This window comes from Pelobates fuscus, chromosome 2 (genome assembly GCF_036172605.1).
Source record: "Pelobates fuscus isolate aPelFus1 chromosome 2, aPelFus1.pri, whole genome shotgun sequence".
NCBI lineage: Eukaryota > Metazoa > Chordata > Amphibia > Anura > Pelobatidae > Pelobates > Pelobates fuscus.
In genome coordinates this window covers 403,059,878-403,080,476 of record NC_086318.1, presented here as the reverse complement: position 1 = coordinate 403,080,476, position 20,599 = coordinate 403,059,878, and the positions used below count along the sequence as shown (strand labels likewise).

General features: G+C 39.4%; 1 protein-coding gene across 1 annotated transcript in view; it reads left to right on the top strand.

The window, feature by feature from the left end:
• The window catches only part of THADA (THADA armadillo repeat containing), a 519,919-nt gene that overhangs the window by 393,007 nt on the left and 106,313 nt on the right, over positions 1-20,599 (top strand). The window contains exons 32-33 of the mRNA XM_063443899.1: positions 11,227-11,615; positions 14,533-14,657. Of these exons, the coding sequence (XP_063299969.1) occupies positions 11,227-11,615; positions 14,533-14,657 (514 nt within the window). The remainder of the gene's footprint in view (positions 1-11,226; positions 11,616-14,532; positions 14,658-20,599) is intronic.

The window sequence follows — 20,599 nt, the reverse complement described above, 5'->3', positions numbered from 1 at the left end:
TTTTCAGCATGGCAGGCCCTATATCTAGGTAGTTCTAAGTGATTCATAGAATGCAGAGTTAGACAGGAACAATTAACAAAGGGTTTGCTCAGAAAAAATTAGAGCTGATAAACCTGTAAGTATTATTATTATTGTTATTATTGGTATTTATATTGCTTAATCCGTAGCGCTTTACAATAAGAGGGGAATTTACCAAATGAGACAATAACACATTTTAACAGGAACAATAGGTAGTTAAGGACCATGCTCAAACAAGCTTACAGTCTAGAGTACACATTATTTTGTCATCTATCATTACTGTATTATAATTATTATTATTGGTATTTATATAGCGCAAACTTCCGCAGCGCTTTACAATTTATTATTTAACATGATTAGCCCAAAAAACAGATTAAAACATATTCAGGGATACAGCCTTTGACGTAATATAAACTATCCATATAGGGGGCTTAGCTTGGCATTAAATGTAAAATTTAGCAGGCCTGCAGAAGTGGATTATGGGCCAAGATCTCCTGCTGATAAGCCTGTCTTGAACTGATAACATTTGTAGACAGCTTCTTCAAACAGTTTACTTAGTTTGACTGCCTTATGTTTACAGAGGAAGATTATTTCAACAAGATGTTTGCTTAATGCCAAGCCCAGGAAAAAAAATATTGGTGCACTGATTCCTGCTGTGTATTGCAATAGATTATTGTAATCACGTACTCGTTTTGGACTTGAATCATCGGATAATTAAATGTGATCTAGGAACATAAATACCGTGACAGTGTATCCGTGTCCCGGACATGTTTCAGATTTGTTAAGAGTCTTGGAAATATATTGAAAGAATAATAATAATAACATATAAAAAAAAATGTATACACCTTGATCCCTTTAAATGCGGCAAGGCACTCCCTTTGCACCCACAAGTTTAAGGGTTTCATTTTTTTTTGCTTATTCTATCTTTAAAAAATAAAATGATTCAAATATATTAAGAGATAATAGCAATGTAACATTTTTTAGATTTTGGAAAATGGACATCATGTACAAATATCAAGTAAAACTGATAAGAGTTGCCATTTTTTATAAATAGGGAAAAAAAAATTCTCTCATAGTGACCATTTCTCATTCCCTCAGCCCAATGAATTGTATTAAAGCACTTACTGGGGGGAGGACAGTAGAAGATATAAAAATAAAACACACCTCCGCAGGACTTCCTTGTCCATAGATGCATTGTAGGCATCAGCTGATGAATGCAGTTTTAAATAAATGCACCCTCAAGCATTTGTTCCAGAGCGCCGCACTCACAAAGGCATCACGTGGCGCTTTTTCTCAGGTGGTGGGGGTTATGTTTGCTTGGAATTCTACGGCTGTTTCTTGACAACCAAACATACACTATAAAGTGTACAATTCCTAACTAAATGTGTGACGGGCTCTCTTTCAGAAACTAAAAACTACTTTCAATAGCTTATTATAATCTATAAGATCTACAAACTTGACAGTCACCCCTGAATATCTCCCTCCCCAAATGATGTCATTAAGAGTGCATGGAAGAATACATAAATTGTAAAGTCACTTGCATAAGAGTTCTATGGCCATTACAACTTTGCAATAACATATCGGTGTATACTACAACATAACAAAAGTAAATATTCACTATAGTTCTCTTTAAAGTGGAAATAGCCATATGGGTTACACATGATGCATTTTTCTAAAGCTACTAAGACATATCCATTTTTATTAAACTAGCAGCATGCATTAATAGGGAGTCCATCTGGATGCTCCCGCCCAGTTGAATATTTTGAAAGTCGCCGATCTATTTCAGCACAATATAAAAGTGATTAACATTGATGGTTCCATTCGAAAATGCATTATGTTTCCCAGCTAGCAGATATTTACCACGGTTTATTTTCAGCTCTGATAAGGTTGTGTAACTTGTTATTAATACATTAGTCCCCAGCTCCCATGTTATTGATTTGCCAGCATCATTTTTAGATTATACTTGATCTTGTGCCATATTTTGTTGGCTTATGTTGGAGCAGCGTCCATATATCAATGTCTGTCCCTCTGGCTGCTCTCCCTTGAGTGTTTATCAGACGTGGTAAGATAAGTTTTGACAAACTCAAGACTCCAAGGATTCATTCTATGGAACAAAGGCAGCAGCCAAGCGTAGAACTATTTTATATTAAGATTAAAAGATTTATTTAGGGATTCTAGTTTGGCCAATATGTTTACAGACGTACACATCATTAAACACTGCATGCAGCAAGGCAAAAGAGCAGCTGCTGAACAACAGGATTGCATGTGTGTGATTGTAAGACTGGTCAGATTTAGTGCCACATTACAGGTCCGTCTGCCACATTCCCATGGAATAAATAAGCTGACCATTCATCAGAATAGTTTTGCCTGGACTGAAGCAGCAGATGAGTTAAAAGGCACCATTCTTTAGTTCTTCAAATACTGAAAAATCTATTTGCTAGTCTATGCAAGACTCTCTTTAATCATTATTTCAATAGGAATTCACCACCAAAGGGGGCATGAGAGCATCTTAAAAAATAATTCACTCTACAACGGCAAAAAACGGGTAAAGGAAAAAAGAAGTTAGGAAAAGTCAATAAGGAAAATGTGTGTCTGACATTTGACCACAAATGAATATACTGGTGGCTGTTAATGCCTTTGGGCTAGTGAGTTCCAATTCATAAGGTTCTGGACTCTACAGTACATATAGATTGAAAAAGTAAAAAAAAGTGAAAATAGTATATAGCCTTTAACATAGCTACTTGCACACAGTATGTTTTGTTCCGGTATATTTTAGAGATTATGATGTAAACGTCCACTAAGGTTTCTACTTCCGGCATCATAGACGGCGCGCAAGGCAGGAGTGAGAGGCTGCAAGCCTGGCTTCTCCGTTCCCCCTCTCCTCAGGACAGGTCACAGGCATTTTTTGGGCAGAGCAGTCACCTGCGATCAAGATAAGCAGGTGCCTGCTCCGCCTTACCTAGCACAGGTTTGGGGGGCTAGATGTCCACCTCTTGGCCCCCCTGTGACAGGGCTCCTCTTGGCGCTTCCACCTTCGGGCGCCTTGAGCATCGGCTCGGGGCTGGGGGCGATTCAAGAGCCACTCACCCAGCGCTGCGGCCCCAGACAGGGGCAGGCATCCCACCAGGAAACATCCCAAGGGGAGCCCCCAGCAGACTGGCGCCCTAGGCGAATGCCTAGTTCGCCTAACTGTGGCACCGACCCTGACAGTACACCACAGGAGTCCCTTCTGCAAACAAGCATACATAATTCATTCAAAAACCATTGGAAGGAAAGAAAAAGACCGAACATTGCAAAATAGAATAAAAAAAAAAAAGTAAATTTATTGTGAGGCCAGCGGTAGTGGGACACCACCACAATAACGCATTTCGTGCCTCATGGGCACTTCATCAGAGACAATTCAGATTCAGTTTTGCACTTTTCAGGCTTTTTCACCCCAGTGACTTTTGAATGAATTATGTATGCTTTTTATAATATATATATATATCAAAAACCAAAAAAGGTGTGGTGGGGAAAAATTGGGATTGAAAACCCCACCTGAAGTCTGTGAATAGTTAATACAATGTTAAACAAAAATCTGCACACATGTCAAGTCATAAGACTTGCTTTTCCCACAGGAATCACAAATTTGCAGTGACGTTACGAACGCAAAGGATTCTGGGTGGGCATATGTCAAATAGTTCAACAAAGAATCAAATTTTTGTCTCATTCCATTTTAAACAAGGATTCCTTTGAGTCTGTGTTTGCTGTATACAACAGCTTTGAAACACAACTTGGGAAATGATGCAAAGCCAGTGAACCAATCATGGACAGCTGTTTCATTGTTAATGCAAATCACCAGCATTAAAGGGACACTATAGTCACCAGAACTACTACAGCTTAATGTAGTTGTTCTGGCGAGTATAATGGCTCCCTTTGGGCATTTTCATGTAAACACTGCCTTTTTCACATACTACACCATGCACACCACAATAACCTCCAAACACAGGCAACTTCTCCACCATTATTGTCTTCTGATGTCCCAATTATGAGGATACCAGAGACAAGTCATCACAAAATGCAGTTTAATCATGACATTAAATTGGCTTCTGCTGAACTAAACAAGCACAGGGCCTTATGCTTGTGTGAGCGTACTTGCATGGGCTTCCCTCCAAGAGCATCGAACTAACGTGCCCAATTGAGGGGGATATGCTTATCATCAGGGATTTTCCTTCTCTTGAGTAACTCTTGTCTTTTAATGGCAAGTCCAGATTGTATTCCCAATCCGATCCTGGTACCAGGCCATTCATTACCTTGTAGTTTATCTTTAAAAATTCACCTTTTTGAGATTGCAGGAGTGTTGTCACACTCACATTTTTATTTCCCACCAATATCACCTTGCATTAACTCTACTCATTGTATTAAACACCCAGGGCAAGCTTTTTAATTGTCTGTATTGTGGTATAATGTGTTAAAAAGGCATTACAGTGTAACTAAATATGCCAATTAATCTTGGCGTGTCAGCTCTTTTCTTGTTATTGAGAGTCCAACCAGGGATTTTGTGTCCTCTTTTTTCTTTCTAATGAGGTATCTGATGCCTTCCCTTGTAGTTTGCCTTCCCGTAGACTTGTTTGTTGAATCTGATTAGTGTGCAACTGATATTCACCATGTGGTCCTAGCTGGTGTTGAAGAGGGTAGGACAGCTTTATGAGTTTATAGTGTTTGACTATAGACAACAGAACACCAATAAATTCCTGAGGATTTTGTTTCTCAAAAACTGCTCATTTACTTAAAAGACAGATGAGGAGATATTTAGTGTTTTAAAACATAGCCAATTAGCAGGCACTTCAGACATACAATATTTTGATGGGAAACACCAACTAATTTATGAAGTTGGCATTTAAGGATCTGACACACAGCTGTTTATTTTTCATTATGTGTTTTTGTGTGTGCATTATTAAAATGTAATTGTTTAATTTGTTGTGCTGAAATAGGAAATAGTTGTTGTTTTACCAATAAATGATAATGAAATGATGTATCCACAAGGCCTTTCCTGGCAGACTTTGTATAATGCACTATTATGTATTTTTTGCTAGTTTTCTATATCTGCTATTTTAACACCTTTTCCTAAAATGCATTGTGTTTTAAAGATTTTATTGGTAAATGTAGGGACTACATATAGATTTTGTTGATCTGAGTACTATTAAAACAATGTAACAAATATTGGTTAAATTGCGTAGCATAGCTTCAATGAGATCCGTTTTTACTGTGTTTTTCCAAGCAAACATTACCTTGCATAGACTTCTTTGCTGACTGAATGTTTAGTAGAAATGTTAGATTTTATTTGAGCACCAAATATTGTATGTTTTCTGTCATGTTGTATTGTTTGTTTTTATGTCATGATCTGTGCTGATGGATATATACCTCCAAGGCACACGTTCAATACATTTTAAAGACGAACAGTCTGTTAATATTAAGTTTACTTACCCTGCTATATTCCATATATGTATTAGAAAGTAAATGTATAAATAATCTCCTCTGTATCCTGCCTCCATTGTGTCTCCCTGTCAGTCATTATCAGCTCAGCACTTGGCAAAAGCATAGAGAAAGCATATATAGAAGAGGAGAAATTAAACAATGTTTCTATTGTCTCCACCTTGTTTGCATTGTGTGCCCTGGCTGTGCCAAGACTGAAGTGGATTATAATGTCATGTGCTAGATCTTTAATATGATCTTAAAAGAAAATGGAGAATTGCTTAAGAAAAAGGTTAACACAAGTTATAGATGACTTTCAATGTTTTATTCCATTGTGTAATTTCTAGAGACGTTACCCTTTTCTCTTAGCTATAACATAAATGTATCTCATACAATCTGTAATATTATCTACAGTAAAACTTGCTCTCCTGCCAGTCATGATTAATGTATGTCATGCCAGACACCCACTTTATATCAATATTGTAATATTGTATATCATGTAAATCATGGATTACTAAACCTACTGCATATCAATCTGTATTTTTTTGTACCCATCTATATTGTCGTGTTAATTTTTTTGGGGGATTCAGGAGTCCTGTTCATTTTATCGATGATGATCTTGATTGTATTCTCCCCAAATTAATTTTGGTAGGAATCCAGTGTTAAGCCTTTCTACTCGCATAATTCTTGTTTGTGACAAGAGTTTTTTTGGCATAACATGCAAGCGCTGTCTGCCTTTTAATGTGAAACATATATCTTTCGTTTCTTGTATTGAGGGTTTTTTTTTTTTTTTTAATTCTTTATTTTTGAAGTGCGCACAGTGATAACAATTGCTTATGAGGTACCCCAAAGGCAATCCTCTAGCTCGTTAGGTACAATTCGAACATAGGGGTAGACATGAGATCTTGCACACAATTTTTTTTAAAAGTAAGGAGATAAACCGTAATGATGAACTTTGCTTGGAGAGTTTGAAAAGCACAACAAATGAACAACGTTTAGGTTTTAGGCTAGTACATGTCGAGAGTTCGTTAAGGTTTAAAACAAGCTTATCGATTAACTGTACGCTTACAAGCTTTGTAACATTAGTAGTCGTTTTACATATTCTACGCTAAACATGCATGTGATAAAGTTACTGATAAATGAGCAACGTCAGTTAGATTATGTTGATTATGCTTGGGTAACATTATTAAGAGTAACAATAGTTTCACCAGTATCAACATCTTATCTAAGAAGAATTACATAGGTGAGTTATAGTGAATCTATGAACATGTTAAATTTTATTTAGAGTTAATCTTATGTGCCAGGTAAACTTTATAGCATATGAGGCACTAATATGGAGTCACAAACTGTCATTTTTGTGGGATGAGAACGCCTAGGCTTAGCTAAAATAGATGTTGTGTGAGTTTAGGTGAGGCCTGTGTGATAACAGATTTGTGACTCCGCATGTGCATAAGTTGCTGATTTCCGTGCTTTCCATGCCTGTCCTGTGTGTTGTAGTTACAGTATAAGTGAGCGTGGAGCGTTAATAGGGTATGCATGGCTACCTACGATTAAACTAAACAAAAATACAAGAAAAACAAACAAATAAGAACTTGCTGATACAACTTGGTTGAACTCTGGGGTCATGGCAACCTGTAAGCTCTCAGACATATAGGCTATTTGGCACAATGTTGGCCAGTAGTAGGCTAACGAAAAACTCATAGGGCATTAATATTAACATGCAGTTATCAATGATGTATGCAGTGATCATAAGCGTTTGAGCAGTACCAAGAAGTAGAGCACGGTTTAAAGAGTTACAGAACGGACCAGCAAGGGTTTATTGCGGCAGAGGTACCAAACCGTGTCCCCTGTGCGTTCTTGCGATGTGAGTCCTTCTTTATCCAATTCCCAGCAGGGGAAATGATGTAGGAGACGCGTGGGGGATCGAGATGTCGGAACTGCAGTCTTGGTGTGAGGGTCCCCTCCAGCCCCAGGCCTGTGTTGAGGGTGGCATCTTCCTGCCACTGGCTCGAGAGCTCGGTGAGTTCGAGGCAGTCCCTTTGTGGGTGTAGCGGTCGCTGCCGGTGTTCCGTCGCCGCCATCGGTGGGCAGTCTTCCCGCAGGGTGGCTGATGCTTCGGAGGCTCTCTCCGTGCGGCCCTCAGCCTGGGCGGGCTACGTGTGTTTGCAGTCAGCGTGGGGTATATCGTTCTGCCCGGACCAGGGCACCTCTTTCCTCCGACCACAACGCCAGTCTTGCGTGCAAGTGGTGAAGTCGCGCTTTGAGCCGTCGTGTTCTCTCGAGTGTGGGGGCCCTTGTATGTGCCCATGCGGTATGGCGTTGCTTCCCGCCCTTGGGCTTGACAGCGTTTGCTGGGTCTGGTTGCCTGTCTGGGTGCTTGGAGAAGATGCCTGTAATGGCGCCGCCTGGTCGTTGGACGGATCCATTTGGACACTAATTTCACTGCCAGATTGAAAGCCATTCCGCGATCTCTCAGCAGTGACCAGAAGGTCGCACAAAGACGGTCAAAGTCCCCGAGAGGGTTTAGGGTTGATTGGGCTTGTGTGCTTTGCTGGGCAGCCATCTTAGCTGCTTCTCAGAGACCTGGCTATTGCTGGTGCCGTGCTGGCTCAGGAGGACAGTTACCTCTGTGCTTTAGTCGTCGCTTTAGGTGCCGGGATATCCCTCTCCGGCGGGGGGGGGGGGAGAGATGTACTCCGGGGGGACTTCCAGGTGAGAGGCTGCAGTCCCTTGCTTTATCTGGGTAGGCCTCTGATAGGCCTCAGGTCTATCCCCGGGTAGGAGCCTCCGCTTACGGTCTGGATGCTTGGCTCTTGACTCTATAGGGCTAGGTCTCCCTTCTCCGGGTCGCCCAACCGTCGTTTTGATCCGGTTTTGCGCTGATTTTGTCGGTTTAAGAGCGATTTAAGAGCGATTTCGCACGGAGCCCATGTTCAGTGCGACCGCTCGGCATGGCCGCTTAGCTCCGCCCCCCTCTGTATTGAGGGTTTTTAATGGAAACCACAGTAAACTAGAAACGATTAGATTGACTCTAATTGCAATTTATTTCAGTTGAGCATCAAATCCAAATTCTACATAAATAAACAGAATGGAAATAACTGCCTATAATTCAGTTGTGGTAAGGATTGTTTTTTTTTTTTTTTAGTTTTTTTTTAAAATGTGGACATGGTATAATTGAGTTACGAGTGCTTTCCTCCAAATTCTATCGGAGTGATTTTTAAAAATATATTTTTTAAATATATCATATATACTGCTATGGAGCATTTACTATTGTGTGATTCACTTTTCCCCCCCCTAGAACTTTCCACAGTGGAAATTTGATTGTTACTCTTTATTGAAACCGTATTTTTTAGGAGATCAGATGCACATGTCATATTACATAGTTACATAGTTGCATAGCTGAAAAGAGACTTGCGTCCATCAAGTTCAGCCTTCCTCACATTTGTTTTTTGCTGTTGATTCAAAAGAAGGCAAACAATACAGTTTGAAGCACTTCCAACAAGCTAGGAAAAAAAATCCTTCTTGACCCCAGAATGGCAGTCAGATTTATCCTTGGATCAAGCAGTTATTACCCTACATTGAAAGATTATATCCTTGAATATTCTGGTTTTGCAAGTATGCATCTAGTAGCTGTTTGAACATCTGTATGGGCTCTGATAAAACCACTTCTTCAGGCAGAGAATTCCACATCCTGATTGTTCTTACAGTAAAAAAACCTTTTCTTTGCCTTAGACGAAATCTTCTTTCTTCCAGTCTAAACGCATGACCTCGTGTCCTATGTAAAGTCCAGTTTGTGAATGGATATATTAAAGGTGCTTCTTCCTGCTGTAGTTTTATAATCCCCAAACTTTAGTACGGACCCCCCCCCCCAAAAAGAATCAGCGCACTGAACGTATAGCATAAATGCTGTTACTTTCACTCTGGTTATCGGAGTCACTGTCCACTTAATGAGCCATGTCACCATCCAATAACCTATTGTAGATACTGCTGATATAAGCATACGCCAGGTACTTTAGAGAAGCTGAAACAGAAAATGGGGAGCACTCAATAGGGACATCCAGATGGGAGAGGAGAGCACATGCATGCATGGGGCAGCCAGTTTAACTGGAAAGAGTGCAGCCTTCTGGAGTAGTAAGATGCTGAGGTTTTTTTTTTTTTGAGGAGAAGATGAGACAACAAGCCAGTCCATTTAGCCAGTCCATAGGAAAGCATTCTCAATGCTTTCCTATGGACGCTGGCGTCTTCTCACTGTGAAAATCACAGTGAGAAGCGCGGAAGCGCCTCTAGCGGCTGTCAATGAGACAGCCACTAGAGGCTGGATTAACCCTATTATAAACATAGCAGTTTCTCCTAGCTCGGCCTGGCACCCAGACCACTTCATTAACCCCTTAAGGACACATGACATGTGTGACATGTCATGATTCCCTTTTATTCCAGAAGTTTGGTCCTTAAGGGGTTAAAGGAACACTATAGTCACCTAAATTACTTTTGCTAAATAAAGCAGTTTTAGTGTATAGATCATTCCCCTGCAATTTCACTGCTCAATTCACTGTCATTTAGGAGTTAAATCACTTTGTTTCTGTTTATGCAGCCCTAGCCACACCTCCCCTGGCTATGATTGACAGAGCCTGCATGAAAAAAAATGGTTTCACTTTCAAACAGATGTAATTTACCTTAAATAATTGTATCTCAATCTCTAAATTGAACTTTAATCACATACAGGAGGCTCTTGCAGGGTCTAGCAAGCTATTAACATAGCAGGGGAAAAGAAAATCTTAATTAAACAGAACTTGCAATAAAGAAAGCCTAAATAGGGCTCTCTTTACAGGAAATGTTTATGGAAGGCTGTGCAAGTCACATGCAGGGAGGTGTGACCCCCCCCACCCCCCTATTTTTTACTGTACAGTAGTAGAAAATAATAACCATATTAATTAGGAGCACTGACTGAAATATTACATTTCATCAAAATGCTCACGATTTGGTACACCTGATTTGTCTCTGGAAATTTTAAATTGCTGTAAATTTTTTCTTCTCAAAAATGACCCGTACTTGATATGTTATGTTATTTATTTATAAAATATTTTACCAGCAAAGACACATTGAGATTTCTCTCATTTTCGAGTATGTCCTGGGTCCACAAAACATTGCATTGATACATTATGGTACAATAAAATACAAAAACAATAGTAATACACAATAAATACAAAATTTTACATAGAAAAGGTAAGAAATATATAATCAACCATGACAGGTGCATTCTGTTTTGAGGTAATATAGTAAGTTGATTTTAGCATGGTCCTCACCACCTCTGGATCTTATCAATTAAACTTGTGTGTAATTATCTGTATATCTTGTCCACTCTCTGGAATAAGTTGAGCTTAATAGATATTTGAAACAGATTATTTCAGCAAAGATTTAGGTCCATCTCCACTACCATTATAGCATTTCAGACACATTCTAAAGATGTGTATTTGTACTTGAATTACGTCACTATTCCATTGGAACTGGATTCTAGTCTTTCTGTATCGTAATATATTCTCGCATTGTCTATTAGTCTGACATTATTACATTGTTTCAACTTCTTCCTTATTAACAATCACTTTAGTATGTGTATCGATGTAAAACTGTGGGAATTATGTAACTCTTTGTCTCTTTCAATACTATGTTGAGAAACTGCTCCAGTTTACAAATATAATTCTAAACCCATATACGGTGAAAGTTAAATCTATTCTAACTTTTTTCTTTTTTTTCTAGATATATCCGGTTTCATCCATGATATTGCTGCTGTTATTGAGGATTGTGGTTTGGGCCAAGATGCATGCCACACTACTGCAGTCCCTGGGCTTGTTTTGTACCTACAGAGTGTATCTCAATTAATATTATCTGTTCTGGAGCTGAATGTGCCGAATGGCAGAATGACAATTAGTGGACCCAGTGAGGCAACATGTGTCCGCATCCAATCTCTTGTGCAAAGTATTTTGGAATCGGAATTCTACGAAGTTCGCCTCCTCGCTCTTTCCTCTGTGCTAAAATGGTCAAAATATCAGTTATCAGAAGCTAGAGAATCTTACTTATCAACTGAAGTTCAGAAAACTCTCTTTGAGATGGTAACAAAGGAAACCAATTTGGAGTGCCTTTGCCAGGTAAACTGCGTGCTTAGAAGGTTTTGCTTCCCCGTATGATATGGTGTCATGTGTGTGACTGTTCCATTATGTTCTTCGCTGTGGTTTAATCTAACATTTGGTATTTATTTTTTGTGGAATGGTTATTGAGGTATTCAGCTCTATATTTTAATTGTAAGTACTGTTAAAGTTGCGCAGGCCACATGATCTCAATCACACACACACACTATAGGGCCCAAATTATGTACAAATACTGCTTCCTGATTTTTCAGTCACCTTATATAATCTAAATTAAGTAAACTAAAAAAAATAAAACGTGTCTTGTCATTTTTCTTGTTGGAATATATACAAATGTAAAATGTTGGTACATACTAAATAATGGTGCAGTGAGCCTCTCTATTGTGGAAACCTAATGTGCGGTAGGCAAGCACCGTTGCCTATAAAGTAAAACAAATAATTTCTTCACGTCTGTGATTATATTGCTTGTAATGTATAAACACCGGCCAGGGAATTTTAACTATCGGCCTGTTTATACAACAACGCCTAAGATGTATTGTCATAAAATAGATTAAAACATTTATTTCTAATAGCTTGAGCTGTGCTTTGCAAATAGGGCTTTCTTTTGATAAAAAGTCAGTGGAAATTATAAATGTGCCAGATTTCTTTTATTTGTATAATCTGTAATTTGAAATTACTCTTTTGCCTTCATAGTGTTGCCAACCAGTTGCCAAACAATTTTTCCTTAAAACTCTAAACAATTGTTTTTAAACTTGTCTTTTACTACTTTTGTCCATATTTAACACACAAAAGTGATGATTCGCAGTATTAAAAACCACCCACTATGGGCATATAGTATCCTGTATAAAAATTGGTAAAAAACCTTATAAGGTGATTTTCATAAATGACGACTAGCAAGCGTATCACAAACCTAGGTGCAGTCTAGGTGTGTGAAAACCAACAATTAGTGGTGTCGTGATCCACACAACCAACAGTGTGACATGTAAATATACTTGCAAACGTGTAAAACCACAAATCGGGTATCTGGGAAGTAGACAAAAAAACTGAAAGAACTCCTAGTGCAATAAAGTTACAAATGTGTAAATAAAATAATATAGTAATCTGCAGGTATCCAACTCACAAGATAAGAGTGGTTAGAGCACCACTCATTAATATAACACGCAGGGAGGATCAGCCCCTAGAGTGCGTGGGATCCAATGGATGCATTTGCAACCGGGATTTCAGGTAAGTAAAATTTTATTCCCCCCCAAAAAAATTGTATTCCAAATAAGTCAAATTTAGTTTGTTCTTGTTTTACAAGCATTGTCTTTGTACATCCTTCACTGAATTTATCGAAAGGTCTTCTCTGCATGCACTTTAAAGGAACACTCAGGCAAAGGAAGTGTATTACTTCTTTATTTCGCAGTGCAGAGTAACAATTATGCCCCCTTCAGTCACTTACCTCAGGCAGCGACATGTCCCACGTCGCTGCGTGCTCCTCCCCAGCCGCTCCACCTTCTTCCTCCGTCGGCCGGTGGGCGAGACTGATCCCGCCCACCGGCCGAGGAGTCCCAATGCGCATGCGCGGCAATGCCACGCATGCGCAGTGGTGCACCCCATAGGAAAGCATTGAAAATGAATTTCAATGCTTCCCTATGGGGAATAGAGCGACGCTGGAGGTCCTCAAACAGCGTGAGGATGTCCAGCAACGCTCTAGCACAGATAATCTGTGCTATGATGCAGGAAGTGACCTCTAGTGGCTGTCTAGGAGACAGCCACTAGGGGAGGACTTAACCCTGCAAGGTAATTATTGCAGTTTATAAAAAACTGCAATAATTACACTTGCAGGGTTAAGGGTAGTGGGAGTTGGCACCCAGACCACTCCAATGAGCAGAAGTGGTCTGGGTGCCTGGAGTGTCCCTTTAACATAGGTCAAGAGTTAGTGTGAGAGTGACCATCCAGGACGTCCACCTGCATATAGCTAGTGTCAAACCAATGTATAACCAGGTTTGATATACGCAAAATAAAATAAGTAATGTGGGAGAACAGAAATAGACAGGATTAATAAAAAAAGATGAAAGGACATTCCTCATTTGCAGGAGACAAAAAATGAGCAAGTCCGATCAGCCCACAACCTCAGACAGGAAACCGCTCCTCATTCTGACCTGCAGTGCCCATCCAAACAAAGCATGATTATCGGCACAGTGGAGGACTGCGCTAGCTTCAGCCGTCATTTTCAGGCCTGTGTGTGGATTGGAGCCACTGGCTTGTCATGTGGTTAGCTTTGGGGTGATACATTCCTATCCTCTCGGATATGTAAATGCAGGTGAATCCTTCTCCAGAAATTATCAAAGATTTGATCAAGCTTGCGTAGCAGGTCTCCTGGGTTCCAGCAGGGAAGTAGAGGGCATGTGGCATCCACCATTAGGGGGATGTGCTGGCTTTAGGCAGCTTTGGGTCACCTCCTTGGGGAGTTGCAGGCTTGGCAGTGGGCCTCCTGGAGCTAGATCCCAAAAGTTAGAGAATCACTGGTCACCAACACACATAGTCAATAAGGAAAGCAAGCTCATCAAGTAAAATAAGCACTCTGCCCTTAAAAGCACATAGCAGTCCTAGTCACAGCTAAAATGATAATTTATTTAAAACACAAGGCTGTTAACTATACTGAGACTCTGTTACCTCATTTCACAATACATTTCCTTTAACTGATAATACTATTATTTAAGGACAAACGTTTGGGCTTTGTTATTTATTCTGCATGACTACATTTGTTTGTTTAACAACTGGTTTAACAAAAGATTTAGGAAATAAAGTTTACTGCTCAAAAGTGTGTGTTAAAATTTTTTTTGTTGTTGTTTTTTTTTTGCATATAAAAGGAAAAAAAACTAATTGTTTGCCACATTGGTATGGTTAACTCACCTAAAAGGTAAATATTTTGCAGGTTCTGAAGATCCATTATGAATTGGATGTCGAAAAGGTGCTTTGGTTCGCCAAAAAACACTTGCAAATGGAGCCTAAGGATTTATTAAGATGGATTCTGCAACTTGCTTCTACAAGCAGCCACAGGTTAGTTTTAATTCTGTTACACTAATTTAACAATGTGAGTTGCATAGATTTTCAATATTTTGGAATGTCATGAAATTCTGATATGCTATGAGATCTGAGCTCGCTTGAGCAGGTTCTCCTGTTTTTGTGTCTGTCTAGATTATATTTGTCCTTCAATAACTTTTTGCATATTTGAAATGCACAAGTTTAAATTCCATATTATTATTAATGTGGCACAGGAGTGTTCTCTGGGTGCTGTGCATGGTATGGCAAAGAACCGTCTCTAAAGACATAATTAAAAACAAAAGTCTTCTACTTATTCTAATGCACATGTTATTATTTGAAAAGCCAGGGAAGGGAGACTCTGGATTCCCTGGTATTTCGGTGGCTCAGCTAGTTGCAGAGCAAAGAGGGGCCCAGCAGTCTCCATCTTCCCCTTCCGGCAGTCAGTCCTCTACTTCTGATGCGAGCTGTGCATGCATTGCGTGCAACAGAGCTTTGCCATGGCAACCGGCGGCAGCGATTTACAGCCGTGGCTCGAGAGAGTGCAGGAGGGGGAGCTAAGTGTGTCCTGGACCCCTCTTTGAAGCCAGCATGGCCCACAAGGGCATATATATATATAGCGGTACTTTCTCTCTCTCTATATGTACATTGGGGTACATCTGCTCCCAGAACCGCCGGGCATGTGACAACCGTCATGGTTGTCACCCCGTGATGGCGGCCCTGACTGGTACAGGACATATATCAAGAGAAAAGTCCACTTTGTTTGAAGGGACACTCTAAGCATCACACTCACTATAGCTCTTCTTTGGTGATTATGTTGCAAAATCCTGTGAAGAGTTTAGTAATCATATGACACCCCGTTAAATCTTTAGATGCTTAGTGTGTTTTATTAGGTACAAGTACAGTACACAGAGATAACTGAGCCAGAAATGGAATTAGCAGGACATGTGGAATGTGTCTCTCTATAAAACCTGCATTATTATACCCTTGCTTGTGTATAGCAGTCCTGCTTTCTTCAGTACATTGTAAACACCTTTGACATGGGGAGGAGTGTAATACAGGTGCTTTGCAGAATTAAATGTTCTACAAATTAGATTACAATCAGTGGGTTACTTAGCTATATTTCCAGTTGAAAAATGGTTTGACAACCTTATGCCATTGTACATTATTTGCGTTGATGCCAACATTTGCTAAAAAAAACAAAACAGGGCTTTGTGCTATGTTTAGATGCTATAATATACTGTGATAAAGCAAAGGCAGAGAGGCCATTTAACCCCAGGGGGAGTATGCGTAGTTTTTGTTGTAGGCAACACAAAGCTAAGTTTAGTTGTGGGCCCCTGGGGTGGAGCATTTGGAGAGCAGGGTGGGCCAGTGCTCCACTCCACAGTTTAGTGGGTTTTTTTGGGAGACATAGATCCAGGCCAGGGTTTTTTGGACTGTCTCCAACCCACTGCTCAGCTGCAGATGGGTTGGAGACACACACACAGACATACATACATACTGACACACACAGACATACATACATACTGACACACACAGACATACATACATACTGACACACACAGACATACATACATACTGACACACACAGACATACATACATACTGACACACACAGACATACATACATACTGACACACACAGACATACATATAGATAGACACACACAGACATACTGACATACATACATACTTATAGATATATACATACATACATACTGACATACACACACAGACATACATACATACTGATATACATACATACACACATACATACTGACATATATACATACTGACATACACACACACACATACATACTGATAGATATATACATACATACAGACTGACACACACACACAGACATACATGCAGACACATATATATACACACACCTCATTTATCAGCCACCCTCCTCTTCCTCACCTTTTTGTTGCAGGAGGGTGGCTGGGGATGATGGGAGCAGATGCCTCTCCTCTCCTCGGCTGTCTCTCTCCCCCCGCGCGGAGTAAGCTGGGAGGAAGTGACCGGCCGTCACTTCCTCCCAGCAGCACTTGCAGCCACAATTTTTTTTTAAGGGGCCCGGTCGCGCTATTACACGGCCGCAGCGCTGACCGGGCCCCTAAAGATATAGGGCTCATCGGGTGGCCCTAAATGCTTGGGCCACCTGATGGGCCCTGGTGCAGATGCACCTGCTGCAGTTTTGCCGCTCCAAGTGGGGCCTGGGTGGCCGGGCCGCCGGGCCCATGCCAACCGTCATGGTTGTCACCCGCTGATGGCGGCCCTGCAACAAAATACCATCTATATATGAGTTTAAAATGGTTTTCAAAATGGTTTGTGCATTGTGTTATTTACATTTAGGGGAAAACTAAGCCAACCATCTAAATTCATATTGAGTGCCTAATTCTGACTCTCATGATAACATGTCTTTAATTTAGTGTAAATAAATTAGTAAGTAAATAAACTTTATTTATTTTGTGAATGTAATCAATGGCAAAATCACCAGGAATAGAAAGGAGCAAAATACCTAAAATAAGTGTATAGTATCAGACAGATTATTGTGGCACATTTCCGAAAAAGCAGAAAAAAAAAATTAATCACTGTATGAAGGTGCAGTAACCATGTAGCACAGTGATATTTTTTTTATTTTATTTTATTTATTTTTTTTTTAGCCTTTTTATTTTATGCCAAAGAAGAATGGACTATAGATTTCTCATTTAATCTATTTACGAAACCTGGCGTTACCTTTGAACAAATACAAATATGGGATTTCTTTCTCTTAAAGGAATTGCATCACCAACAGTCTAAAATAAAGCTATACACTTAAATTTTTTTTTTTTTTTCATCCCTTTGCGGAAAGATAGTTGTTGTAAAAAATGTTTTAAAAGATAACCGAATCCTTTAAGAGATGATGTTTTTTTTTTTTCATATTACATAAACAATAAATTAAACAGTAATAATAATGATGACTGATCCTTTTTCTTTTAATACCCCAAAATAAAATTATCCAGGTGAATATTCAGCTCCCTTGCTTCCTTTATCTATGTTCCTAATGCTGGTTCACTCTGTCAGGGTGGGCAAAGGGATCTGGGAACTCACTCGCACCACCAGGAAAGGGACCCATAATAAATAGAAGTTTCCATGTTTTTATTCGGAGTGCCAGGCACAGATGCTAAATAAACAAAACCCTTCTCTTATCTCCTCACAATTCAATTTATTAGACAACTCTGGTGGATTGAGAGAGAATCCAGACAGAGATGCTGGCTGTAAATATTCTCCTGGCAGACATTTAGTGCATTTCAGCATGGCTGTCACTGTGATTAAAAGGCCTAATTGCCTTTGATAATAAAGAAAATAGACTCTGCTGGTTTTTGTTTGTGTGTTTGTGGTCCCTGAACCAGGAAGAACGTTTTAGACTGAAACCAAAAGTATACAATGTGTGTTAACCCTACGTAAGAATGGACAATGCATGCATTCAGCATGCACCCCAAATAATCCAGCTTTTAAGAGATTAAAGGCTTGCCTGATGCAACGTAGGATTTTTACCTGGTGTCCAAGTAAGCAGTTATGCATTGTTTCCAAAATTCTATTAGTTATGCTAATATCCTAATATTTTTGAAAGGTCTTCATACTTTACGTCGTATAGAAAGAAAATATCCACTTCCGATAAAAACTTTCATCAGTGTCTTCAAATATGGGCTTGCTTTCAGTCTAGAGGAAAACGTGCATCAGCCTTTAATCCTCCTGCTGAAAAAAAAGATGCCAATGATGTTCACTGGGTAAAGGATCATTATAATTACATTAGCTTTTCCTAAAGTTTCCTAAACTGTACTATATAAAAAGGTGGGGAAAGGAGCTGAAAACATGGTATGATGCTAGTGAATCGCTGAGGGATACAAATCATATTTAGAATCATACCAACAACCTATACTGATGCTCTTTTTTGCCAAGATCTTCCCAGTTGTGAGCGTTATGGCTGAGCGTTACACTGCCCCGCCAAACAAAGGTTTGAATAGTAGCACTTGAGTAAACATATGTATTACTATGGTGTTTGACTTACAATATTCAGTGTTTTTGTTTATTACAATGTGACTTTTAGTAAAACACTTTTTTTGTTAGAATAACCCTTCCTGGCATCCCCCCCTCCCAAACGAAAAAGGAATGAACCTAAACCTCATGTCTTGATCTTGCTACAAGTCCTAATTCTTCCAGTAGCCCAATCACCTCTAATATAATGTCTCTAAGATTCCTGAGAAGAGGAGTGGGGTGACATGGAGGGGAGTCATGGAGTGCCACCCTTGGTCAACTGTCACCAGCATTCTATGCACATCTTGAAGCAATGTGCTTTAACGAAGACCTCAGGAGTAACCTTTTATTTTTGTTATTGTTTCTTTATAATAAACTAAATTTCAACATACACTGATCAGCCACAACATTAAAACCAGCTTCCTAATATTGTGTAGGTCCCCTCGTGCTGCCAAAACAGCTCTAATGCGTGCACGTCATTCACCACTTGATTGCGAAAAAGTGGTGTGGGTGTCTATAGTGTCCTTTAAAACCAATTTTAAGCACTAATATCAAAACACTATTCACATATCTGTAGCTAATATGTGAGTGTTCACAAATTATTAAAATCCAATAGAAGTTAGGACTTTTCTGAATTGCTAGTTTTTGTAAATTACACATAGGACAACAGTCAGTGTAATGATTACCCAACTTTTAAAAAAACATAGCATTGTTCTTTACATGTAATATCAAATAAACTGATCATTTCCTTTGAAGCTCTTCTTTAACATTTATAGTGGACGTATTTGTAGCAGTTTGTTAAAGGGAACCTATAGTCCTTTAAAATAACAATTGTTAATTTGAGAATATAGGTTTCCCTTCTGTCTGCCCCATATTAGCGTTAACAATTTGCGAACTCCTCAGCTTCAGCCTTCAAATCCAGTTCCAGTGATGTTAGCATCCAAACTGACATCACACGCAATGTCATCAAATCCAATCCATTGCTTCTCTACAAGAATTGGATTGGAACTAGACATGCGCTTCAAAATGCTGCGCTCTTAGCAGCATTTGATTCTAGGACTCAGAGTTTTACTCTGTTCTGGAGGTGGAAGACCGCTATTAGAGGTGTGTCTAATCCTAAAATGTAAACATTGCCGTGTCTACAAAACTGCAATGTTTAACATGCCAGGGTTAAAAATCACAGGGGCACTGCACCCAAACCACATCATTGAAATTAAGCTGTCTGGGTGACGTTAGAGGTCCTATAGACGTATTATGTCATAATGCTTGTCTCGTCCATTTTTAAAGAACGATGATAAATTTACTTAAGAAATATTAGATTTAATTGACTGCTCTATCTTCAAACAACAGCTCATCTTTTGCACTTCCTTTGGACCTCATTTCTTATGATGCTCTTGGGACATGTAATCCACAACATCTATAGTGCCAAAGGTCGTTTGTCTCTACTTTAGTTGATACTGAGGTTTTCTGAACATTCCAGTCTCCCAGACTGGCTAACTCTGTGAGAGACCTTTTAGATGAATGTCCTTTGGGTTTATTTATGTTTATACTGCTGTAATCTCTTACGTGTATTTGATTTACAGAGGCCAGTGCATATGAATGAAGCTGTAATTTGTAGTGGTCTGTGTTAAATACATTCATTTTCCTTAGCTGATTTTCCTGTATCCTGTTGTAAGCTGTATTTACATAATAGACCTGTTCGCTCGTCGGATAACATGCAAGTGCCGACAAGGTCCGACGTGAATAATTTTATATTCATAAATCCCAAAGGCTTCTAATGACTGAATACCCTGAAAAACAACTGTTTGTCTCGTATGAATGTGTATTCAGGTGCTGCACATTCATCGTGGATTACATTTGGTTTAGATTTCATGCTGGCTTCGGCTAACAATGTTCAAATGTGTTCAGCAAGTGAGAAAGTATTTTGATATTTACTTC